Source organism: Macadamia integrifolia, chromosome 1 (assembly GCF_013358625.1).
Source record: "Macadamia integrifolia cultivar HAES 741 chromosome 1, SCU_Mint_v3, whole genome shotgun sequence".
NCBI classification, from domain to species: domain Eukaryota; kingdom Viridiplantae; phylum Streptophyta; class Magnoliopsida; order Proteales; family Proteaceae; genus Macadamia; species Macadamia integrifolia.
In genome coordinates this window covers 4079425-4107123 of record NC_056557.1, presented here as the reverse complement: position 1 = coordinate 4107123, position 27699 = coordinate 4079425, and the positions used below count along the sequence as shown (strand labels likewise).

General features: G+C 37.8%; 1 protein-coding gene across 1 annotated transcript; it reads right to left on the bottom strand.

Annotated features, from left to right (window-relative positions):
* Positions 1 to 1006: 1006 nt before the first annotated feature.
* Positions 1007 to 26756, bottom strand: LOC122084995 (plant UBX domain-containing protein 7-like). Its single transcript, XM_042653417.1, has 10 exons — positions 26435 to 26756; positions 23622 to 23749; positions 23123 to 23233; positions 21163 to 21358; positions 17687 to 17764; positions 17530 to 17598; positions 7938 to 8081; positions 7655 to 7757; positions 1717 to 1994; positions 1007 to 1426 (listed from the first exon to the last, which is right to left on the bottom strand). Exons 1-10 carry the CDS (start codon positions 26534 to 26536, stop codon positions 1262 to 1264), a joined length of 1374 nt encoding a protein of 457 aa, XP_042509351.1. The 5' UTR covers positions 26537 to 26756; the 3' UTR covers positions 1007 to 1261.
* Positions 26757 to 27699: the final 943 nt, after the last annotated feature.

Genomic DNA, 27699 nt, shown 5'->3' with positions numbered 1-27699 from the left:
TGCCGGTGACTAGCCACCGTTGATGAGAGCACCAAGGGCATTGAAGGTTAGAACACAATGGGATATGCATGGGAAAAACCTCTATGTGACCTACGAGCCGTGGAGCTCGCAGTGCTGAACCTCTACATTCTCCCTCTCTCGATGGTGGTTTAAGACTAATTACATATGAGGAGGAATGAAGGGCTTTGGCTTTGTGTAGTTACAGGTTCCTTCACCGAAGACACCAAGATATCAAGCTATATTTCATTTAGTTCCAAATCCATATTTTGTCCTTCACCAATGTGAAGAAGCAAGGGACTGCTCAAGTATGCATCAAACCATCCCTACCCAAGGGAAATCCTTTGACAATGCTTCTCCTCCACCCAACTTTTCCTAATGTGAACCCACCAATTTTAATTTGTGTGAGTCACTAATCCTACCATCAATATTCAACATGGGCTATTTGTATAAAATGATATCTCATTAAGTGCTAATTATATGATTACAAGAAATACTAATGATGCATGTATTCAGGGCAGAACCATGGGCATAAAGCAGGCAAGAGACAAGATGTCAACTTAAGAAGATTTGGAACAACTCAAATGAATTGGAACAATTATTTTTTCATCATAGGCCTAGCAATGACGTTGTACTTCCATTGCAAGTTATTGTTTCTTGGGTGATAGAGAAACGATTTTGTTTTACTAACCTAAACTCTTACAATGACACAATTTCCATCTTATCTGTGTAATGGATTTATTTTTCTTTTCTCTTAAAAAAAATAAATAAGAAAAGAAATCAAAAGACTTCAGAGATTAGAGACATTGATAGCTTCCGACCAGCTTACAAGTTTTTTAAATGTAATTTACGGTTTTTAAGATATTTTAAATTTAATTAAGAATCATGAAAAGAAATGAATACAAAAGTTTTCAAAATCAATTTTGAATTTATTTCACTTCCCTTCCATTTCCTTAAGTTGGAACTAGATGGAATCGTAAAGACCATAGGGGAGAAGTATCCAAGGATGGAAAAGGAAGTAAAGATTCCGTAGCCATAGCCTTGTGAGAGAACATATATATATGTACAATGAAAAAAATGAAAGAACCCCAACACCCAACCCCTTCGTCAAACAAGGACAAAGGTCATAAAAAAGCATAAATGGGCAACCCAGAGAACTCTCACCTGCAGTTTCAGCAGCCGAAGACAAAAAGCTCTTAGTTCCCAAATACAGAAAAGACCCTTTCTTTTCTTATTATTTTTTAATTGATTAATACAACCTATTTCATTCCCACGTAACTGATATCATCGAGTTCGCAAGGCCCGACTCCCCAAAGGTTAGTGTGCTCTCATAATCCAGAGACTTTGAAGCTCCTGGGATTGCTTGTGTTAAGCGGAATGGGCGAGTCTCTGCTTCTTCGAGCTGAGAGTAGCAGAAGGACCACAGCAACTGAAACAACGAACAAACGTAACCATAAAACACACAGCAATTACCAGAGTGATCAGCTTGTTCCAAATAAGCTTCAATTCATTAAGAAAGAAAATATGACATGACCATCACAACAATTGTGTTCTTCCTGTATGATATAACACTTTAACAATCACACAAGTATCGCATCCAGTAAGCTCAATGGTGAAAAGGAAACCTATGGAAACCATGGCTGTCACATTTGTAACCGTAGGACAATGGAAAAAAACTATGGTGCACATACAAAAAATAAACTTTCTGAAAATTCATACCTTTATTGGGTCCTTCAGAAGGAAATTTCTCTGAAGCCTACGACCATCAGGAAGACGAATTCCAACCCTGCAAAGGAGGTTTCTATCACCTTTGGGTTCTTCAGGAAGAGATGGATATGTATACTTCTTGGTAGAGCAGGTCTCAGCCTCCTTGTCCGCATTGGAATCATCTGCTGCTGATGCATTGGTAGAGGCAAGGTTGAGGGTCTCTTTTTTGCTTTCCAAAGAAGCTGCTAGTGCTAGCCGCAATTCTTCATCCTCATTAGCATCATCTGTGGCTGATAGAGCAAGTAAAGGAAGAACAAAAGAAGAATGAATACAAAAATCTCAAAAAGAAATGAAAGAAGAAGAAAATTTCCAGTGCTTTGAAAGAAGAAAAATCCATTAAAGATCAATGACACATTTTTTGGAATTCAGGTGACTTTTAAGATTTGATAAGAGGGTCAAAGAAATAAATTTCCAAATAACAGTTCCATTAAATCAGACATATGCAGCAGAAAAAAGGGTGAAGGACAGAGTTAGTTTGAAAACATATTCAAACACATCAAATCATTAGATTTACAACTGTTTAACATTATATCATTATCAACAATGAGCTATCATATGAACTCTATTCTACACATTCAGAATCCATATAAATAAATGTAGTAATTTTGAAATTTTTCATCGTAAAGATGATAATTCATAGCATTCTAATTGCTGATTTAGGCTGTCCAAAGGACAGTCAAGAGGGAATATCAGAATATAGCTTTAGAACCAGATGCATATTCCCCGAGTCCAACACACGCATGATCATAGATCAAATTGGATTTTTTGCACACATGTTAGATCCTAACACATTCATGCCATTGTCAAACCTTCTAGCATAGACTTGTAGTACACTGTGACTCGGTTAAAGCATCATGTACAAACAGTTCTGTGGTATCACTTCCAGACATCATCATAGCATGTATAGCAAATCAGGATTGATCATCAAATGGGTCATAACTAATAAAATTCCTCACAGAATAAAATTTAACCTTTTTTTTTTTGGGGTGAATAATTTAATTCATAGCCAAAGGAGAAAGAATATACAAGCCCTAAGAAGGGAAGGGAGAAGAGAGAAAAACAATCTCAATGAGAATCCGGGGCCCTGGACACATAGCTGGAAAGCACCCAGGAAGTTACAATATGATCATTTCTAGGGGATGGGGGACCATAGGAGGAAACTTTAAGATCTTAACTTTAACATCAAAAAAGATGGAGCTTCAAATCTTTCCAAGATGCCGAGAGTTGGAGGTCCATTTTCTATGATTTCTCTCCATCTAGATCTGGTTGATGGTTGCACAGAAGGCGAGCTTGCCCACAAAGTTACAAATGGTCTTTCCATGGAATGTCATATCCATCCAGATCCATTCCCTGTGGAAAGGGAAAATTCTTCTCGAAGAAGGCCAGCATTTGGAGAGAACCAGGCTCCAAATGGAATAGGAAACAGGACAAGCAAAGAATAGATGCTCAATGTCCTCCGGCTCTGATCTACAAAGATAACAAAGCAAGGAAACTGGGATCCTTCTTACAAGTTACAAGTGAAAGTTTCGAGCATTACCCTTCTTACAAGCTTTGGTAAAACATGCATAACTTTCATGCAGGAATAGCAGATTCAGCTCCAAGCTTTACCTCCCCAATTAAAATAGCAGATTCAGCTCCAATCTTTTTTTTTTTTTTCATTGGGAGATGGAGGGGTGTAAATAACTTGGCCCCAGTCTGCTAATTCTTGGTCTTGGCAATCTCTTACGCAGGAATGATTCCTCTATCCCACTACACATGTCTAAATATAGCTCCACAGAACCCTACAGGATCTGAAGCCCCAGCTAAGATTTTCACAATAAAAGGATTGAAGCTATGCATGTTTTACCAAAGCTTTTGTCTTTTGCACAACTGAGCACGAGAGTTCTGAACACTGGAAAAGTTGGATATGAGCAAAACATGAGTTCTACAAGAGAGCAATCCCTGTGTGAGAATTTCAACACACAAATAATGGACTGAGAAAATTCAGGAAACAGAGAAGATTAGGCTTCAGATGTCGGATTGAACTTTAAGAGTTCAATCTCAAAGGGGTTCAAAAATTGAAGGAATTCTGTACTTCAAGTGATCAAGATAACCACAGAAAACAAAAGGTTTCATATTGAAGAGTCATGAAATCAGAGATTCAGAAATACCAGAGAATTCAAACAAAAATAAAAGGAACCATCCATATCAGACAATTAAAAAGAAGCTGGCAAAATCCCCAGCAATGGGGACTGCTTTTGGTGGGGCGCAGTGTGGTTGGTCATTTTTCAATTTCTTAAATGGTTCTAATGGTCTCTCAAGTCTTGCGGTTCAAAGGCAAAAACATAGTAATGAGTAATGAGTATTATTGTTTAAAATTTAAAATAGACCACTATCAGGTCGAAAGAGGATTAGTGAGTGTGGGTGTGGGTGTGTGTGAGCCCACGAACATGCTTAATATATATATATATATATATATATGAAAGCTCCCTGATCACACAACCCCTGAGTGATGTAGACATCCATGGTGGCCTGCACTATAGAAGAAGGAAGAAAGCCAGCCAGCCAGCCTGGCCCCAGTTTTGGCCTATGCTGGTCCATTACTTTAGCCCATCGAACCAGCATAATGGACCCCAGATTTTTGCAGTACTTTGCCCCTATTTTGGTCTTCTAGAAGATCCCCAACAGAGCCCATCAATCCAGCTTGCAGCTGCTGTCCAGAAGCTTCCATATTGTGACCTACGATCTCCATAGAAGCAAGGTTTAGTCTTTTGTGTGTTTGACCAGTCAAACAATAAGTTAGCTGAGTAAATTTAATCTTCTAGAAGTCCCCATTATTGTCTGTTAAGATTTCTTAGAGTACAAGTTAGTTTTACGTTTCTAAAGACATTAAAGCTAGTTTCAGATTAGTTTACCTTTTGGATTGTTTCTAATTTGCATGGTTGTGCCTTGTCTATTTAAGAGAGAGCCAAGAGACCATTGTAATACTTTTACAATTAATAAAAGATTGATGAATTGCAGCTATTGTTGCTCCAACTACTGAGATAGGATATCAAACAGATGAGATAGTTGTGGGTGAGAGAAGCCCGGCTGAGATAGCCATTATCCCACCCACATTTATCCCAACTCCATCCTTGTTTTCTACTTCCTTCTTTATTTCACTGTTGTAAAAGAATGTTTGAGGGGGTCTATTGAAGGTGATTGAAGTCCAGAAGATCAGTATACAGAAGCTGCTTGAAGTTCAGAAAGGATCAAGGATCGATTTCTCCATTGTCAAGGTTTAGGCAAGCTTGATCAATTTCCACTGGAACACCTCAACTGCAGCCCAGATTCAAGGGACCATTTAGGGTTCTGTCCACTGAGCTAGGAGGCTCCTTCGACCAGTATTCCAGGGCATTTGGAGCCCCCTTGTGGAAGCCGCATGGTTTCTCCCATAACCTGTTGGAAACCCCAACTTAGGTCAGGTTAGTTTGCTGTTGTTTCCTTCTCAGTTGACCCTCTTTCAGCCATAGTTTAGGGACTGTTTTAGGGATACCTTAATGTAGAAGTAGAATACAAAAGTAACTACCCCCAATGTATTACAACTCCAAACAAGACTACACAACACAAAACTAACTTGAGAATAACCAGAATTAGATTAGGAGAACAAGGGAAATAAACCAGAACTAACCTTCCAACAGAAAAGACAAATCAGTACACAAAAACCCAGACAAAACCCAATCAGCTAGGAGAGAGAAAATGACCTGCGATGGGGCTGAAGAGGGAGACCTGTGGCTGGGTCTGTGAAGCTCAGATTGAGCTGGAATCCTGGTCGGTTTTAGGTCCCGGTAAGGGTATAAAAACCCCAAATATCAAAGTCTTATGATGGCTGGTGATGGAGTTATTCACTTTCTTGAATTCAGACCTAAGAGAGAACAGAGATAATTCTTCAAGAACTGAGGCAGGGCTGCTTGGACAGCAATGAGAAGAGAACCGAGTGATCCTTGGATGGCTGTGAACACCCTCTGAAAAGGGTTTGTAAATCAGAGGTCAACTGGGGAAGGAAGAGGAGATCGATCTCTCTCCTATATCCTCCACTGATGCTGGTCGGTTCTGGTTTTGAAGGTCTGAACAGATCTGGTTCTTTCAATAATGGTAAGCACTCACAGTAAGTAATAGACAGCAGTAAACTGAGAATAAGAAGAAAAGAAGCAAAACAAGTGTGGGTGGGATTGCTATCTCAACCCGGGCATCTCGCCCACAGAAATCCCGGCTGTTTAAGCAATTGACTGCAATAATTCTTTATTCAAATCTGAGAAATATGAGTACAAGAGCTCCTCTATAGATAGAGGGCAGAAACTAGCTACTAGCAGTCACATTAGAACTAGGAGTTGTACTCCTACTAGGACTAGACTAGAAACCTAATTGGAATAGGTAACTAACTAGTTAATTAGCTACTAGCCACTAATGGGCTGATTACAATTAATTCAATGGGCCACATGGGATTTTATTTCTAACTAAGAACTTAAACACTTAAGTGAGTAAATCGATGGGCCCAATGGGCCTCACTAACTGATGAAATAAGCTAATATATTAATAACCACTTAAGTGGAGTTCGATCAACCCACTTTGGGCTGGGCTCTCCCCCTGTGCCAGTCTATGATGGGTGTGGATCAACATCATACCTCCAGCAGTACTCGACCCTGGTTGAAGCTCAACTGAGCCTTGTTTTGTGAGTTCTATTTCCCTTGGTTTTCAGCCCTAGTTTAGGCTCTGTGTTTTCTCCTTTTGGTTCTCTGTTCTGTGATCAAATCTGAATCAGTTTTGGAGTTTGTTATTATTATTGGCGGGTTGTTTGCCTAGGTAAACCAACCTTACATCACTGTGCACACAAAGAGCAGCAAAATGACACCCTCACCCCTGTGAAATCCCAAAAAACCCACCTGCTGTTGATACCCATGTGCGTTTCCTCATTGGCCCCTGTGCTGGCGCTTGAGCTGTGCGATGGGGAGCATTCTTTTCCCCATATATGTATACATGAGAGAGAGAGAGAGAGAGAGAGAGAGAGAGTAATGCAACCCAAGTTTCAAAACACTAAACTTGTTTCGTAAGGGTCACCTTCAGCCTCATGATAGCAGGCTTAGCAGCAGACCAGTGTAAAGAGAACTTGTTTGGAAAGAAAGTTTTCTCTCACAAGATATCCAAACAAACTGGGCTTTTGGATATAGAATCACAACTACTGATCCAATCAAAGTCGAACATTAACAGGCCTAAGAAACTAATAAAGAAAACAAATAGGTTACCTGAAACGGACCTTGGCAGAAAGGAGGAAGAACAGATTGAGTTTCAGTTCGAAACACCTTGGCTGTTTTTGGATCTTGAGCCGTGGATTTGCATGTGGGTTGCTCAATAGTTAATGAACAAGCCTCCAAGTTTCAAGATAAATGGGAAAGATAAGAGAGAGGTTGACAGAGTCTGTTGGTTCATTGGCAGCAGGAGAAAAATAAAATAAACATTATTGGATCTCCAGTTCTAGTTTGGTTCCTACCCAAGTGATTTTGATTGACTGAGGTTTCTTAACCCCATCATTGCATGTCATCGAAGGTCTTTAAAGAAAAAAAAAGTAATGTACAAGGCAAATATAAACATTGAATGTCAAACACACGAATGTTCATACCCTTCTTCATGTGATGAAAATATGCATTACAGATGTAGTATGTCTCAAAAATTCACAGGTGGTAGACGAAAAAGAGTTAAGCTGGCACGTAGCTTTCCTGGCCAGAAAACAATTAGGTGTAATAGGAAAAAAACTTCAGCTTGTTGATACTTCACTTCTTTCATTGCGTTTTTGTTCTCATCAGTGTAAATACTTCTGAACCAAAGGCTGCACCATGAAAATTTACAACACCAATCAAATGCTAACCCATCATACCTTGTGCTTTTTGGGTAGAAATCTGTGGACTCTCACGTGGACGTTTATGCGGATGAGCGATATGGTGGTTCTTGGGGCCACTGTCCATATAAGGTAGTAGATCCTACAGAAAGGGCATAATAGGTAGAAAAGAATCAAAACTTTATCTCGAACCTACTTAATGGAAAAAGAAAATTACAGTCAACTTCTGATAATTGAGAATTTGAGATTACTAAATACTCCTGAATAAGTCAAGGTATCTGTGGCATGGATCAAATATATCCAGATATTATGCAAATCATACCTCCAACAAACGGTCTGGATGGACCATTCCATTCCATGACCACATCTTTTGCCCTGTGATGGGATCAATAACAAGAATCACAGGAATGGAATCCAAGTTGTAATAAGTGCAGACTTTCCTGCCTTCAGTAGTATCATCATATACCTATATTAATCACAAAATTTTCATGCACATGAAATGAAACGAGAAAAATGAGTGTAATAAAACAAGAAAACAAACTTTTCCATTATAGTCTCATCCCTGCGAGAATTATTCATCACGCATACACAGAACTATTCACCATTCTAACAGGAATAACACGTGCAAAGTTGAATATATGAATTATTAACCACCTGAAAAAAAGTAGAGTGGACGCATAATATGTTCATTCTGTTTGGCTGTAAAGCTGTAAACATGATCAAAAATAGATTTAAAAATATTCATCTACAGTTATTCTGTTTGTCTGTAAATATGATCAAAATTGATTTTATAATATTAATCATTCCAACATATATGTGAGCAACTGCATAAGCAAAGTTGAAAAATTAAAGAATTAAAAAATTAAAAAAATTGAAGTTGAACAAGTCAACAATATCATTCTTTGTTCCATCTTTAATTTTTTTACAAAATGAAAAAGGTGAGGCATAAATTTGGATATCGAAACAAGAAGGGGGGAAGACAGCCTGAAACATGAAATAAAAATCATTTAAATGAGAATAAGGAAGACATAATACATTAACCACCATATTACATGGGTTATGATGCGGTGATTAGGCATGAGTGTGTGTTTTTTTTGGATGAATAAATAATTCATTACCAAGGAGAGAAGAGAATATACAAGGGAGAAGGGGGAGGGAAGGCTTAAGCCAACAAGGAGAAGCCAACCTAGGGGGAACAAGAAAATAACAAAAACAAACTAATGCAAAGACAAGACCGACCAGCCGGGGGGGGGGGGGGGGGTTTGGGCTTTGGAAGTAACATCAAAGTAGATAGCTTTCCAAATCTGTCCTAGAACAGGATTTGGGGGTCCATTTACAGATGTTGCATTCCATCCAAAGATGGTTGATAGTAGCACAAAAAGGTTGGACGGCCACACCTGGTGTCAAAGTTGAGGCCGAAGCCAAATCCAAAGCCAAGATGAAAACGGACCAACCCGACTTTTTGGACAAACTCCAAACTGGCTTGGTAGATATATATTTTCTTTATTGGGATAGATAATGTAATATTTTTTATTTTTTATAACTCATAGTTTTAGATTTCATTAGCTTAACATAAATTACATATGGGAGTATTGTTTAATACAAAGAAGAGAGAACTTTACAATTGGAATGCCTTGCAGTACATGAGAAGGATAAACAAAATAGGAAAGCTTGCATTACATGAGAAGGTGACCCAATAGTTAGTCAATACACCCCCTTAAGTTGAAGGGGCAAGTGAGCATATCTTTAACTTGTCACGTAGAAACTGAAACCGTTTTATTGATAGAACCTTAGTCATAATAGTTGATCTGCCGCTGAAATTAATTGAACCGTCAACTCTCATTTAGCAACGTTGTCACATACAAAATAGAAGTCAATCTCAACATGTTCAGTACGAGCATGGAATACTAGATTAATCGAGTGATATGTCATCCCAATATTATCACACAACAAAATTGGAGAATGCTTGAGAGGAATACCAAGTTCCACAAGACGAGATTCCAACCAAGTAAGTTCAACTGATGCATCAGCTAAGGCTCTGTATTTGGACTCTGTGGATGAACAAGTAATAGATTCCTTAGGGGCGGATGCTCTGTTTTTGCAGAATTTTCTAGGCAAGTTCAGAAATCACATACTGATTTGTAGCCTTGATAAACCTCGAGAATAAACAAAGAACTTAAAGAGAATAATCACTAGAAGCAGACCTCCTCGACTTCACGCCGCAAGGAGTCACTTGGATCGCACACCAAGTCCTTCTTCCTCAATCTAACACAAGGAAATAGCCATGGATACCCAGCGGCAGCAACAAGAGAATTGTTTTTTTAATAATCAAAATCGTGGCTCATAAAAGAGTCCTCTCCTTTATTTATAATGATGGGGAGGGTTTATAAATAATAGTAACTTAGAGTTACTAAAAACTGATTACAAGAAGTTACTAAAAACTAGAAATTAGAATCTAACGAAAATAGAAACTAGTCTTGACAGAAATTAGAAACTAACAATGACTTGAAATTAGAAACTAATTTAGGTCTTCACAATATAAACTAAATAACTAATCAGTAACCCATTAGCAGCCCAAATCGTGGGCTGACTTGGACCAGATCTGGGTCAACCCAGTCAGCCACTTGGGTCGACCTTGGTCTTGGTTCTCTTTGTGTAAACCCTTGTTGGTACTACATCAGAGGTACAAGGTGACCTTCCCTCCCCTCTTGTCTTTTATCTCTTTGTCCTTTATTTTGTGTTTATTCCTAGTTTACCACTTCTTAAATAAATGTCATTTCCCTTTATATCCATCTCTACCAATTAGCACCTTCAAATTTCTGGTTATTTACCAGATTGCCACCTCCATTATAAGCCCAGGAACATTTACTATTTTACCACTATACTCCAAATTTATTCAATTGTGCCCATAGAGAACCCTAACAAGGTTTCCAAACCCTAAGGTCGCATCCGAAAGATAAGGCCACAAACAACTTTCTTACAACTTATCATTGATGCAAATTAATCACCAAAATAGGTTTGTTTTATTAGGAATGAGCCTAAGGTTGGGCCTTTGATCCCATGTGTTTTGAGTGTAAGAGACCACTTTCATGGACCTAAAAGAGGGGCTATAAGGCTGCATACGGGTTTACTAGTTTGTTTCATTTTTCATTAGTTTCCATTTTTAGTTGGTTTGATTTGAATTATATTTGTTTCCCTAGGAGTCAAGTTATTAGTTGAGTCAAGTCATTAGTAGTTAGTTTCATTTTTCAACTAGTTTCTAATTTCAGTTTTTAGCAACTATTGTATTAGGAGAATATTTTGTTTCCTTTTTGAGGAACCTTCTATTTTGTAATTCCCTCCCCCATCAACATTATAAATAAAAAGGAGGCTCCTAAAAGAAATGAAGATTTTGATAAATAAATTTATGGCTGCTGCTATTGTCTTCATGAAGAGTTGTCTTGTGTTTGATCAAAGCTGATGGAATTGGTGTTTGATCCAATTGACTCTTTGCGGTGTGAAACCCAAGAGGTTCCTTCAAGCTATTTCTCTCATCCCTTCTAAAGTCTACAAGGTGTTAAAGTGCTGGTCTGCTGTCACAGGTATTTAGATCCATTCTTTTGTCAATTCTGTCCATCGATAGAGCCTTTGGTGAAGAAATTTCAGATTCTGCCCAGGCCTCGTCCTTTATTGGTTTGGCTGATATTTTAACCTAAGGTTCCCCTCACTCAAGGAGGAACTCAATCCAGATCTGAGCCCTTTCTGATCTCTGGTTGCTGAGATATTCAAGATCTCCATTTTTTGTCTTCTAGTGGCCTATGCTACCTAAGACTGAAATCGGTAGACCTGTTCTCAATTTCTGTTATTCTTTGGACTGTGGTTCATGGTAGTCAGTTGATTTGAACCTAACTGAAGTGTTATCAGTCCCTGTTATCAATACTATTGATTTGATCAGAGAATTCTTACTGTTGAGATCGATAGAATTTGTGTTCTCTTATTTTCTGATCTGATTATCTACTATATGAATGGTCTGGTTTATGGTTGTTCTTTGATTATAAAATCCTGCAGTTGGGATTAGGTTGCTTGTCAATCCTAGTTCTACATTAATCATGCATCAGACCACGGCAGAGAACGACCCTATTGTTGAGATTAAGACCTCTATAGCCTCTATGATGGAGATGTTACAGGCTATGAGGACTGAACAACAAACTTTTGATGCAAGGTTGTTGGTTGTGGAGACCCAACAACAACAACCTACCCATGGAACTCATGTATCACTTGAAGTGGAAGCTCCTATGAACTTAGTTGCTCAGTTGGCTAACAGTAGGCCTAACCCTAATATGAGGATACCACAAAGAATCCCTATAATTCAACCCACTTTTGAAGAGTATATGAGGGGTTATTTTGACACTGAACGACCTACACACCAGCGATACTCGGGAGATTCATAGAAAGTCAAGCTTGACCTCAAGGAGTATGATGGTAAACATGACCCCCAATTGTTCTATGATTGGGTAGCCGCATTGGATGACTACTTTGACTATTATGATCTACCTGAGGAACAGAAGATTAAACTAGCTCGTGCTAAGCTAGTTGAGGCTACTCGTTATTGCTAGAGAACCTATGAGCAAGAGCTTGAAGACCGTGGTAGAGAACCAACTACTTGGGAGAAGATGAAGCAAGAGCTATCTGACAAGTACTTGCCACGTAATTTTACAGCTCGTATACAAGACTAGCTGAATTCTCTTCGTCAGAGGACTATGACTGTTGCAGAGTATATGAACAGATTTGATGCACTTTATTCTCGCAATGGCATTAGGGAGAATGAAAGGCAATTACTCTCTCGGTTTCGACTGGGATTATGAGCTGAGATTAATAAGGGAATTGGTGTTGCTGATGTGTACACAATGAGAGATTGCTTTGACAAGGCTCTTTGGGCAGAGGAATTAATAGAGAACTGGAAGGTAAAATGTTTGGTTTTCAAGCGGGAAAGCATGAGAAAATTTTTCCAGCACCTAACTCTATTACTACAACTCCTACACATGCCACATTTCCTCCACATTCTGACAAAAGGAAGACAACTATGACTAATGCAATATAGTGCAATGTTATCACTGCCAAGAGGTTGGGCACTATACGAAGACTTGTCCACATCGTCAAAGAACAAATGCCGTTGTTGAAATTAAAAAGGCACATGATAAGGTAGACCATGATCTATATCCATATCCGCTTGAGGATGGGGATTTTAATATCTTTGATGATGGTGATGCATATGATAATGGGTCTTGTGGCATTCATGTTACAAGTAATGTCTTGGTAACTGAAACCATGGAAGAAGACTCCACTGAAGAGAATAGAGTAGACAATATTGAAGCCGTGGACGATGAAGTAGTGGTTTAGAGCATTCCACAACAAGTCTTTGAGATTCATGATAACAATTACGTCTGCTACGCACATGTCGTCCCCCCCCCCTCATCACTGCAAAATTTGAGGACAAATTTTTTCAAGCTATTTTTTAATTCCCTCCCCCATCAACATTATAAATAAAGAGAAGAGGCTCCAAATAAAAGGATGATTTTGATAAACAAATTAATGGCTGCTTCTATTGTGATGCAAATTAATAACCAAAATAGGCTCGTTTTATTAGGAATAAGCCTAGGGTTGGATTGTATATGTGTTGTTATGGGTCTAAAAGAGGGGCTCTAAGATTAAGACGGGATTACTAGTTTTAATTTCCTTTTTAGTTGGGTTTGATTTGAGTTATATTTGTTTCCTTAGGAGTCAAGTTATTAATTGAGTCAAGTCATTATAGTTAGTTTCCTTTTTCAACTAGTTTCTAATTTCAGTTTTTAGTAACTATTGTATTAGGAGAATATTTGGTTTCCTTTTTGAGGAACCTTCTATTTTGTAATTCCCTCCCCCATCAACATTATAAATAAAGAAAATGAGGCTCCTAAAGCTTAGATGATTTTGATAAAAAAAAATTAATGGTTATTGCTATTGTCTTCTTCATGAAGAGTTATCTTGTGTTTGATCAAGGCTGATGGAATTAGTGTTTGATCCAATTGACTCTTTGCGGTGTGAAGCCCAAGAGGTTCTCTTCTAGTTATCTCTGTTTTCTTCCATACTCAAGGTGTTCCAGATCTGATCTACTGTTACAAATATTTAATTAATTTCTTTTCTCAGTTCTGTCCAGAGAAAGAGGATCGGTGAGCATAATTTTCTGGTTCTATCTAGAAAATTGCAGATTCTGTTAGCAAGTTTCAGAACCTGCCTAGACCTAATTCATCATTCCATTAGTCCCTGGTTATTGAGATCAATAGCTGCTGGTTTGGCTTTTATATTTTTCTGGTCTGATTTTTATTGGTCTGTGTTGGTTGGTATTGGGTTGTTCTTTGATTAAAAGTTCCTGCAGTTGAGACTTGGCTAGACCCCTATCCTAGTCTACATTATATTGTCTTCTCCACGAAGAGTTGTCTTGCGTTTAATCAAGGCTGATGGAATTGGTGTTTGATCCAATTGACTCTTTGCGGTGTGAAACCCAAGAGGTTCCTTCAAGCTATTTCTCTCATCCTTTCTAAAGGCTACAAGGTGTTAAAAGTGTTGGTCTGCTGTCATAGGTATTTAGATCCATTCTTTTGTCAGTTCTGTCCAGCGATAGAGCCTTTGGTGAAGAAATTTCAGATTCTGCCCAGGCCTTGTCCTTCATTGGTTTTGGCTGATATTTGAACCTAAGGTACCCCTCACTCAAGGAGGAACTCGATCCAGATCTGAGCCCTTTCTGATCTCTGGTTGCTGAGATATTCAAAATCTCCATTTTTTTGTCTTCTAGTGGCCTGTGCTACCTAAGACTGAAATCGGTAGACCTGTTCTCAATTGCTATTATTCTTTGGACTATGGTTCATGGTAGTCAGTTGATCTGAACCTAATTGAAGTGTTATCAGTCCCTGTTATCAGTACTACTGATTTGATCAGAGAATTCTTACTGTTGAGATCGATAGAATTTGTGTTCTCTTATATTCTTTGGACTATGGTTCATGGTAGTCAGTTGATCTGAACCTAATTGAAGTGTTATCAGTACTATTGATTTGATCAGAGAATTCTTGCTGTTAAGATCGATAGAATCTGTGTTCTCTTATTTTCTGATCTGATTATCCACTATATGAATGGTCTGTTTTATGGTTGTTCTTTGGTTATAAAATCCTGCAGTTGGGATTAGGTTGCTTGTCAATCCTAGTTCTACATTAATCATGCATCAGAGCTACTCCTAAATTAGCTCTAATTTGTTCAGTCCTTATCTTTTCCAGTTTTACCACCCATGCATCTCAACATCCTCATTTCAGCTACACTAGTTTGTTTATATGTTGTTTCTTCACTGCCCAACATTCAGCTCCATACATCATTGATGGTTAAATATTTGTCTTATAAAATTTTCCTTAGTATTAAAAGAAAACATCGATCACACAACACTACAGATGCACCCCTCCACTTCATCCACTCTATTCTAATTCTTTGTGCAACATCATCCTCTATTTCTCCTTCTTTATTTATGATTGAACCTAGATACATAAAATTTTCACTTTGCGTTATCTCCTTACCATCAATTTTCACTACCTCATTATCAATCCTGTTATTTTTTCCATGAAAATATCAGTCCTATTATTACTAAAGTTACACACCATATACTCTGATTTTGTTATAACGGTCTTAAAACCTATTCATTCCAAGGTTGATCTCTATAATTCCAACTTGGCATTTATGTTTGTTTTCGTTTAATCCACCAAAATAATATTTATCAACAAAAACCATACACCAAGGGATTTGATCTTGAATGTCTCTAGTCAGCTCATCTATGATTAAAGCATACAAATATGGGCTTAAGGCTGATCATTGATGTAATCCAATTGTAAATGGGAGTTCACTACGCTACACCTGTTCGCACTTCTTGCACTAGTCACAACACTATTGTATTATTTATATATATATATATATATATCTTTAACTATGTCCAAATGTTTAGTCAAACACTTTTCTTCTCCAAGTCACCAAATTAACTCTCTATGGACTCTGTCATACGATATTTCTAGGTCAATAAATGAAATATGCATATAGAGACAAGACAGGAGAAGATAGTTTGAGAAACAAAATAAATAAAGAATCATTCAGATGAGAATTAGGAAGAAAAACATATCACAACATCATTTAGAACTGTATAAGCAAGACAATGTGTTACCGCAATAAGAAGCAATGAATAAACGGGAATAACAAATGTAAGCCAGAGAGGAATAATGGCTTCTGTTGTCTCAATTTTTACCCAATCCAAATCCAGTTCCAATACTATACTTATTAACCTACATTAATTGCTTTTGGCAAAGATAACAGTTACGCACACTAAAAAGGGCAAGGAAAAATATTTCAAATTATGGCAAAAGAATGGTTCAGAGCTCGTAAGTAGAATCAATTTCTTACAATTTAGGGTTAGGCCTTTTGTGACTATGATCTAAACATCTTAATGATTAAGAACTTGGTCGTCCAAGGACAATGAAGAAGAAACACCAAAATAAATCCCAACAAACATAGCCAACTCTGCCGCAATGATACTGATTAACTAAAGGTTAATGTAGCTGGCAATGGTTCAAAATTGCTGACCAGTTGATGCTTTGACTGACCAATATCTATGCATACCATATAGAAAAGAAAAACGGTAAGCACTGTCTCCAAAATTATAATAACAAGAAGCACCATACTTCATATATATAAATAATAGTAATAAAAAAAATTCAGAAATTTAAAGTATAGAAAAAATAATAAATTCAAGCCGATTCCATTTGGTCTATTTTCCTGAAGGGGTAATAACTTTAGGTCCAATTACAATACAATATTTTTATTTTGATTCTTTAGTTTTACTTCTTGATTTACCACCTGACTCCATGATCTAACCAGGAATATTCAAGGAGAGATACCATGGTGTATACCTTTTACTAATGATATTGTCCTAGTGGGTGAAACCGTGGAAGGGATTAATGATAAGTTGGAGTTTTGGAGATCTACATTTGAATTGAGAGGGCTTAAGTAGAACGAAAATGGAGTACATGATGTGTAACTTTAGTCGATTGAGGACTGATAGCGAAGGGGTGAAAATTGAGGGGAAGGAGATCTTGCAAAGTGACTATTTCAGATATCTAGGCTCTACCTTAAACAAGGAATGTGAGATTGACGATGATGTTTCCCACAGAATTGAAGTAGGATGAGTCTAGAGTGCTGTGTGATCGACGTATTCCTCTAAAGCTTAAAGAAAACTTTTACAGGATAGTCATAAGACCAGTTATGATGTATGGTGCAGGATGTTGGGCAATCAAAAAGCATAATATAGATAAGTTGAGTGTGGCAGAGATGAGGATGTTGAGATGGATGTGCGGTAAAACTCTGAGAGATAGATTGAGGAATGACCGAGTTAGAGCTGACTTGGGAGTTTCTCCGATTTAGGATAAGCTCAGAGAATGTCGATTAAGATGGATTGAACATGTCTAAAGGGGGCCTTTGGATGCCCTAGTACGGAGGACTGACCATATTCAGATGGATGGAGCTAAAAGGGCTAGAGGCAGACCAAAAATGACCATTGATGAGTTGATAAGGAGAGACATGCAAAATATAGGCCTCCACCCTAGTGTGGCATCTTATAGAGCTACTTGGAGGGCAAAGATCCGGAATGCTAATTGTTCGTAAGTTGGATGTCCCCAAGTGTTTTTTTTTTTTTTTTTTCCTACTCGGATCCATGTAGCCAACCCCATTTACTTGGGATAAAGCTGAGCTGCTGTTGTTGTTGTCCATGGCTAATCTACTTTCATGTTTTTAAAAAAGTCAATAAAACCCAAAACAGGAAGATTCAGGAACAAAATAAACAAGTTAGAAAAGAAAAAAGGTAGAGCGCAAACCTGCCAGAAGATAAAGTTAGTCCTAATAGTCTGAGCCACAGCTTCATTTGACCATGTGTCCCGGTTCAGCTTCACATAGCAATGCATTCCCAAAACTAATGTCAAACTCTGAAAACTTAAAGGAGAGCTTGTAATTAATTGAAAAAGTGAATGATACCATGTGTGAACTGAATTCCTTGGTGGACTGCAAGTTTACTACGAGCCACTTGTCTTGGTCAGAAGCTGTAACCTTTGCCTGCACTTATAGATAGTAATACAATTACCCACAATGAAGCCATGTTCAAATAAAACAGAGATGAGAATATTAAAGGCAAAAGAGAATGATTTTGATGAAAAACAATTGGAAAATTTACATAGGAATGTTTTTTTCTAAAGAGGCACCTTGGGACATCATTGTTTGCGACATCGCTGATCAGTTAAAGCTCAAAGTATTGAGGATACATTCCCAACATTGAGCTTTTGCGCAAGGTAGGACCAAATTTGTAATCAATTTGAAAGTTTATAAATAAAAGAAGAATACTGATCTACAGCCCATGATTTTGATGAAGAAAGAAAACAGAGTTGGCTTATTCCAGAAACTGTGAGATGCAGTGAAGTGAGAGACCTCGTGGGTGAGATGCCCTGGGAAGAGTGAGAGACTCGACCCATCCTATCCTCCTTCCCCATTCCCTTCTTTATATTTCTTGTTTTCCCCCTTTTTTTTCCCTTATCTTCTCCTATCTCCCAGTCGAAACCCTGTGAGTGTTTGTTGTTCTGAGTGTTGTCTGCAAATATAAGATTTATTCAAAGGTTACTTGTTGCTAGATTTCTCAGAGATAGTGTTCAACTGTTGCTGCGATAGAGGTTGCTGCTGTTACATCAGTTGTTGACTTGAGAAGGCAACCGTACACCCCGTGGTTCAGTTCTTCATTGGAGTCCTTGCTGTAACTTGCTTGTTTGTCAAGTTTATTGATCCTCCTGTACACTTGGTTCCTAGTTGGACTGGTTCTACATTATTAATATAATTTATATATATATATATATTGATAGAATGATATATATCAGGGAAAACTGGGCAGGGGCTCTGAATCTACTGATTTAACCTGATAAACTAGAAATTATTACGCAAATTCATAAGAAAACAAGACCAGAAGCTTATATACTTGATCCCAGATCAATCTGAGAGGTAATACTAAAAGATATAGCAGAGTTTAGCCAAAAATTACCCAGAAAACGGGGCACCGCCCAGCTACTAAAAAGAACAAAAAAACTGACCTGGAAACTTGGTTATCTTGAATGAATACTGAGAAGAATATGGGAGAGAGAAGGTACAGGAATCCACTTGCTGTGGCTTTTGGAATCCACCAAAAGCCCTTGAGAATCCATCCAAGTTGAACCACTGAATCCAAATTTAACAGTTGCATAAAACGGGAAGTTTCATTATTAAAATTCACTCCCAACGTGCCTAGAAAAAGTCTACCAAGCCAACTGCTAATCAAACTCGCTATTTAATTAACACAAAAAAGACTTAAAACAGGTCCTATTCTAACTAGACTCCAACTTAAATAACTAATTATGTAATTCTCATATTCCCAACTAATGTCCCTATAATAGGCCTATTAAAGTGGCCATTACTCCTCCCATGCCACATCAATGTCCCTCTGTCCTATTGCCTCTGCTGGAATGGGATTGAGGACTCCGATCACCTCTTCTTCAAGTGCCCCTTCTCTTCCACTGTTTGGTAGAAAGTCCTTTCTAAATGCTGGCCTGGTGAGAGAAGAACTCTCTCCCTAAGGAGGAATGGATCTGGGTTGACATAACCTTCGTAGTTCCTCTATATGTGACATTGTGGAAAAGCTCGCTTTTTGTGCGACCATCAACCATCTTTGGGAGGAGCGTAATCTATGCTGGACTACCAATTCTAAGTCTTTTGACATGATTTGGACTGCCATCTTCTTTGATTTCATCTCTAAGGCTCATTCGCTTCCCTATCGGCAACCTCGTGACTCCCCTCAGAACCGGCTGATTGCATCCTCTTGGGGTCTTCCCCCCCACTCCCTTTTTTTCTTGGTTTCTTGCCCCTAGGGGTTGAATATTCCTTCTCTTTTCTCTCTCTTGGTAATGAATTTATTATTCATCCAAAATAAAAAGTAGCCATTACGTTGAAAACTCATTGGAGAAAAGGCCCAACACAAATAGAAACCAATTCAAATCCTGCATGGCTGCATCAAACCAAAATAAACCCACTTCTTGTGACTTACCTGCATCAGCCAATCAACATGATCTCCTCTCTATATCCGACAGTCAGAATGGTTTAATCAGCCATCCATCATTTTAATGGCTGAAAAAAAAAAGGGGGAGAAAAAATTCAAATGGTGGATTATAGAAATCTCTGATCAACGATAGAACAAGATCCATTTTGCATCATATCTAAGGGATTCCTTGGTTCGGACCGAAGAAGCAATGTCACTCAATCATTATCAAACCATAAAGCTGAAACGACCCACAAATTTGACATATGGTTAGATGCCCTAGCTATCTGACGCTATGATGGCTAAAACAGCCCTCCATGTGGCAGAAACATCATCCCATTAACTGAACAAGTAGAGATTCGTTTGAACATAAATCAATGTAAACAACCCGTCGTCACTTACGTGACGATTTAACTTCTACGCACGCTATACTTGAAGGAGTAATGAGAGGTGCTATATACTTTTTGTTCCGTCTTAATTAACATGCAATTTGTGTGAGTATAATGTGTTATCAGGTTAATTAGTTATTATAGCAGTATTTTGAAATATCATAACACCTCTAACACTAACAAAACTGAATCTGATACTAAAACATGTCTTCAACCTAGCTTCAGTACCTTGAGCGCTAAAATTATGCCTCTATAAGATCACAAAGAAGAATCTCAAATTGTCAATTATTGTGGACCCAGCAAATAGACACAGAACTAGTACAAAGTTGCATATTGTTGATATGAACATATGGGTAAATGCACTATGATGTGCCAGGAACTTAGACACGTGCAAACTCGGAACATGTGGAGATCTTGTTCAGTAATGTGAACATATTTTAGAGCATATAACCAGATATAACGTACAAACAGTACAGGTTACACTTTCTAGCAACCTATACTAACGAAAATATAAATCAATAATGCCTACTTCGACAAAAAATCCATGCAACAACAAACTTAAAGTGCTTTATCAAACCAAAAAAAAAAAGGCAAATAATGAGATATAGGAAGGCAACTCTAAACAAAATACATTGAAAAAATAGGATTTCTTTGACTGGATATGTCTCTTCTAGATTTCAGATAAAACAATGACTCTAATATTGGAATCTAGAAGACCTCCCAGCTGCTACTACCACTTGTATTGTTCATACAGAAACATATTGGATACTGAAATGGACTAATTCTGTACCTTTGATGCTAAAAGGAACATTTTGTTTTGTTGTCAGTATTACATTGGTGAACCATAAGATGCATAAGACTTATTTACCATATCATGGGACACCTGTAGATACTTCAAACCTTCCTTGCAGGAAAGTATCAACTAAATAGGAAGTAGAAGCAGAAACTACCAAGAGATCAATGATATTGACGAAATATGAAGTTCAATGAGAATCAAGGAAAATCAATTTTACCTTGTCAAAAGGTCCATGGAGCATCAAGTCAAAAGGAGGACGATATAATGAAGCAAGATTATCCTGGGAATTCTCTGTTGAGGATGCAGCCCCTTGGTCTGATTCCCAAACACCAGGACGTTTCATCTCCTCACCGAAATTACGAAAAGCAACCAATGAACTTGCTTCTTGTGATGGATATCCCATCCTTGAGGTTCTGGTGCAACATGTGTTGTGAACATTTAAACATATGTAGAGGTAAAAGAAATGCCAAGGCATTACTAATCTATAATGTGATGTCATCTTAATATGGCAATGCAGAGGAAGCCATCAATGTTACACATACAAAGAATCAAGAACACCACTGCTAAACTTCTTCCTTCAGTCATCCTTTCAGATGTTTCTTTCTCTTCACTGTTACATTACAACTTTGATGTTATATAGGTGCTTTTTTATTCTTAGCTATCACAATTCGAAGGGTTTTCTCAACTTTTCGCCAATCTCGGTGGCAACTGAGTTTGAACCATTATTATTAGTGATACAGTTAGATCACCTAAAATGGCTCATTTTATTAAAAATAAGCTTTATTTATGTGTTGGGCCTTTGATCCCATGTCTTCTCATTGTAATGGGCCACTTTAATGGGCCTATAATATGGGTAGAGACTAGGCATACAGGACTAGCTAGATAAGTGTCTTTATCTCTTTAGTTTAATTGCTATTAAGTGTTTTAGTTAGGCTGGATTAGGATTCTATAAGCCCGATCCTATTTTGAATCATTTTCTTTATTATTTCAGTTTCCTAGTCAGTTTACGTTACCTAATTAGTTAAGGATTGGTTAGGCATTTCCTATTTAGTGTTTAAGTGTGTTTTTGAGTCTCCTCTTTAAGTCTGTAAGGGAGGCGAGCATTGTACACGAATTTTGATCAATGGAAAGCTTCTGACATTCCTCTCCATGCTGTGAAGAAATCCCTTGCGTTTGATCAAGGAATCCTTGTGTTCAATCAAGGCTGGTTGGTGTTTGGTCCATCCAAAGTCCAAACCACCCTGAGGTGTGAAGCCCAGCTGTTCTATCCCTATACTATTCTTCCCCTCCATCAACAAGTTCAAGTGCTAGTTATTTTCTGCAATTCATCTTCTAGTATTTGCTGTTCTAGTTCTGAACTTAAATTCTGTTCTAGCCAGAATTCATATGCTAGGTTTTTTTTGGCATAAATTCTGTTTAGAGCAATCCGACCATTAGAATCATACCATATTTTGATCGAGTATTCATCATCCTAATTCATTAAATATATTTCAGATTGGTAATCTTATGACCTACTGATCTTGAGATATTTGATATTTCTCATTCTACCCCTACCCCCTCCTAGTTACTGATTTATGCATTATTGAGCTACTGTTTTATCATCTGTTTGTTATCCATATGCAGAATCAATTGACAGAATTCAAACTCTAATTCTGATTTCTGTTTCGGTCACTGAAATTACTGTTTCACCCTTTTCCTATTAGAACTAGGATTAGGCCATAACTGCTTATCTACTAACTATTGGATCAATCTCAGATTTTCAGCAAACACTCTGTCCCTTATTTATTGAACTTGATTCAAATATCAGTCTGTTCCGACCATTTGATTTGCTGTTACATAGATCTCCCACATCTGAACTTATTCTTTGATTACAGATCTTGTCTTTGGGTACTGTTTTGAATCTTCAAATACAGTACTACATTTATTAGCCTTTTTCATATAACATTTTTCTCTTTAAGACTGGCAACTGAACTAAACCTACCTCAATCCTCTGTACCTAACTGTCTGACTCTCTGCACAGAGGATGTTTAAAATACTTTGCTGCTGTTGCCCATAATCTAATACCAAAAATTGCAGTTAATTTCAAAATGAAAAAGGCATCTATTAGCTGCCTTCAAATGTCCCAATTACAATCACTCGCATTCAAACACATATAAGAAAGATGGGCTGAGAAACACCTATACAATATTGCATCATCATACAGAACCTCTCTTTTAACTGGTAGAGGAGGCCGTACTTCTTCACTTCCATCATCTTGTCCAACATTTTCAAGGTTTCTTGCCGGTCCACTGAATCAAGGTACAGAAAGAAAACTTTAAAAGACCAGTTACAAGGGGTAAACTTTTTCGATAAATGATTTAACTGATTAAAAAAATATAAGTTATGGGACCAACTAAAACAACTGACTGATAACAAATTGAGGTCAGAATGAATAGATATCCATAATTTGAGATCAAAATAGAAAAAACCTAATTTGACATAAACGTAAGCACCTTAATCAAATTTTCTGACGACCTCCAAAAGAAAAAAAAACTAACAGAGCAGAACAATAATCCATTGCTGGCCTAGTTTTTCATCATTGTGTGAATATATCTATTTACTCTGATTTCAATTGTTCTGCATCACTGATAACTTCGTGCAGACCATCTTTAAAAGGATGGATTCTCTTCAACTTACCCTAGGCTTTGTTCAGGCAATGGTGAAGAATTTTCGGTTGGTGAAGAGTTGGAAGGGGGTGGCAAACCCCCACCATCATTTCCAACATAGAATAACTGAATTGCTTCCTCAAGCTTCCAACAAGTGGCCTGCCACCATAAGAACCCAGCATAAAGCTCCAAAACTGGCATATTTTATAGAACAATGGAAAAAAATTAAGAGTGAATAAAATTGAAAGAAAAGAAAGGCTCAACTCAGTAATATGATTGCCATATGACAGTCTACAAGATCAGGCTGTCCCAATGGCTATACAACCATTGATCATTGATCATTGATCATTGACCATTGAAAATTATTACATTCACAGTCCAATTACATGCACAAATAAAAGGAAATTACCACTGGTTGCCCATTATAAAGGTGCAAACCTGCACTTTCAAAGGTTGGGAATGACTTGCAAGTTGCTAATGCCAATCTCGTACCCTATGATAAAACACCAAACTACCGTATGAAGAAGAATCATGATCACCACCATTGGATGTGGTTTGATCCTCTACTTTGGACCTTTGATTTTTACTTTGTACCTTGATTGTATTGTAAAGCTAGGATTTCCAACCATTAGTTTGATGAGAAGAAAAAAAATCGAAAATTTTGGGTGGCTGAAGCTGAAGCAGCTATTTTGGGTGTGGAAAAAACCTGGAGAGGGAGAGCTATCAAAAAGATGATTCCTCACTTATTCCCCTCATTCAAAACCGTGCATGAGACTTTCATCTCGCACAAATGTAGGCAAGAGAAATAGGATAGTTTTTTAATTTGTTTGAGTCTTTAGTAAGTGTCAATTAGTATTGTAGCATTTTATTTATTTTTATTACTCGGGCCCATTGGCATACGTGTAAAAGGGAGTTTAATTGGAGCTTATTTAAATAATGGATCCTAGCAAGATGGTGATCTTGTGGGGCTTAGTCCTTAGCTGTTAGTTTTGTCTTGAGTAGTAGAGTCCTATTAGATTTATTTATTATTTTGGGGTTTTATTAAGTTCAAGAGTCCTAATAGTATTTTCTAATTTTATTCTTGGGAAAGAGATCACTACCTAGTCACGTGGCCTTTGCACCAGCATGGGGACCAATGAGAACACGCGCAAAAGCATCAACATTGATGGGTTTATATATAAACCCATCTTGTGTCCAGGCATAGGGGCCACACGACTAGGTAGCGTTCTTTCTCCCTTATTTATTTTAGGAAGTTAGATATTAGGAGGTTTCTATTTTGTTTTTTATTGGTGAACATTTAAATACATATAATCAACCTTCCCTAACATATGAATGGAATATACAATTTGGCATTTGAATTGTGTCACCAAAAAAGCTTCCTTTTTTCTCTCTCGTCTCCCTCTTCCTAGACAGATCGACCCCTTCCTTTCTCCCTATCGATCTAGTTTTTTCCTTCCTTTTCTCTCCCTTATTTCCTACAATACTCTCTTTATTTTCTCCCATCGCAGGCTGCTGAAACATACAACTAGCAAGCTTCTCAGACCCTGGTTTGTCATGAAAATAGCCTAGACCTGGGCCTACGTAGCAGCCAATAGATTCGGTGATTCCAAATCTAGGATTCGGGTCAGCTGCATCACTGTAACCAACTTACCTCCAATTACATCATATCAGTCCAGCAGATGAAAATTTGGTGCTTCATTACTACCCCCAAAACCCTGCTGCAGAATTTTAAGGAAGCTCATTAGGCAACCCAAGGGACACCAGTAAGCAAGGAGCCTTAAAAACCATCTGGGAGATACTACCAGGGTTTTCTTGGGGCCTATATGCATAGCACAGCTTGTAGTTCCAGAATTGAAGACTGTGACTATAGGGATACAGGCAGCTGCATCACTTAGTGGCCAAAGTTGACAGCGTGATGGGGTTCAGTACTAGTTATTATATGGCGCAGTCAAGTTGTTGTATAAAGCCAATGGGAAAATCAAAATCTGATCAGGTAGGTTGAATACTCTAAAAGCTATAAATGCCTCCTTCCCAAGGGAAGAAGGATTAATAATATGCCAGTGAAATAACCAGAGAAAGTGCTTAAATAGAACATCTATACATCGTCTGGTTTTGAATTACATAGATATTCTTTGACTCAGATTTGGTTCACTTGTATCAGGATTATACTACCATGCCCCTTTATGAGAAGTGATTTCTAGGATCAGGGAGATAGGAGCAGCCAGTGGTATTTTCTTTTGGGTTGGTTGGGTGGGGGGGAGGGGGGAATCATTTTCATAACAATCTAGAACAACTGCCTCATCAATAAGGTAGGTAAGCTAGCCATTCAATACGAAGTTGAAGACTGAAGCCTTTGTAAGACACCTAATAAGATATACCCCATTAGTTTATGTAGTTCAACAGTCAACCTAAGGGCAAAGGACGGATTAAAAAAAAAAAATGGGTTGTTATAACCAAGCTACCTTAGTAACATCATTTCAAGTCAAGTTTCAAGACTTAAAGAATATTGAAGGATCCCTCCAATGTCCGTTCATTTCTTGCCTGGGCTAGAACCCAATCTCAGAAAAATCAGTTCTTCATGCACCACAATACTACTGCGACCTCTATGGCCATCAATTGAAAGACAAAACACTTCAAACTGTATGATCCTATCAAATCAACAGTGGTAAAAGAAGATTATGCCCTATTTTATAAAGTTAACAACTACTAAATTAAACCACCAACACCTCTAACTAATTCCACTCAGCATCTTATGTTCTTAATCATCAACGCAAGGAATGAGGGATTCGTATCATTAAACAACCAAGCAGTTAACAGTTAGAGTAGAACTGAAATCTAACTGACCTGTAAGAACTGCCTTGCTGTCTCAGCCGACTGCCCCACCGCAATCTCGAGGAAGGATGAGACCATACTCTGTTTCTCCGACGCCGTTAGAACTCTCTCCATCTTCTCCAGGAATAATAAGTTACAATTTCAATGGCGAAAATTGAATGGAGACTCAAGAACCCTGCAGAGATTTGAGATCTGAAACCTGATATATAGATAAGGATGATAATCTAATCTAGGGTTCGCAGGATGAGACTTAGAGGAAGAGCTGAGAGTACACCTCAACAGAGAATTTCAACAGCTTAAGGAGTTGAAAATACTTGGGCATTGGGCTCGGTCTTGAGATATTTATACTCTGTCCCTGTCTCTCACCAACCTCCGTTGGGAGTTTGGCAGAAGGTGCGCGCGTCAGTAGAGTAGATTTGGTGTTTCATATGTATTTACAAAAATACCCTTAATACTGTATTATACAAAACCAATACCATCATCAACTCAGCTTATCCCAATTCCCAACTGAATGGGATCGGTTACATGGATGTTACCTTTCAATCGGTTGTATTTAAAGTCATAAATAATGCAAGGCAAAAGTTGGAAAAGATCCTCTCTAATTATTGGGCTGCCCAATTAGCCATCCGATGATTAGGAGAACCTAGGGATGCGCACCCATGTGTTGGGATGCGTGTTCAACTCCTCCAAACTATTGGATGGTTAATTCGCCGCTTATTGGATAGCATGCTAATTGGAGGGAAGTCCGATCTGCCTAAGCTATATATATCTTTCCTCTTTTATCAAATAATAAAATATGTATTCATGTAAGAATTGAGCCTTAGTTGTAGGATCATTGACATGGTCAATGGTTTTTAAGAGGAATGATTCTTTGGAAGAGAGAAACATCAAACCATTTTTGTTTAGCATAGCCTGATAAGGATCGCAACTACAGTGGGAAGTCTGAGATTTAGACTCAGAAAAATCACTATCGAACTCAAGTTCAGCAATATCTTAATATGAGTTAGACTCGGAGTCTGGCTCAGGGTCAGAAGAGTTGTATAGCAAGACTCTTTCAAGATTTTGCTTTTGAGAATCGTCAATTTCTAAAGCATTTATTCTAACTTTAGTTCGACAGTTATTCTTATAGTGTCCTACTTTTCCACATTTATAACAAACGGGAGGTTTATTTGGAAAAGTGTTTTGAGGACGAGTTTTTGAAAAACGTTTCTTAAAGAAGCGCTTAGGCTTAGTTTTATAACTTGTTGCAAGATATTTAGGCTTGGAAAACTTAGAGA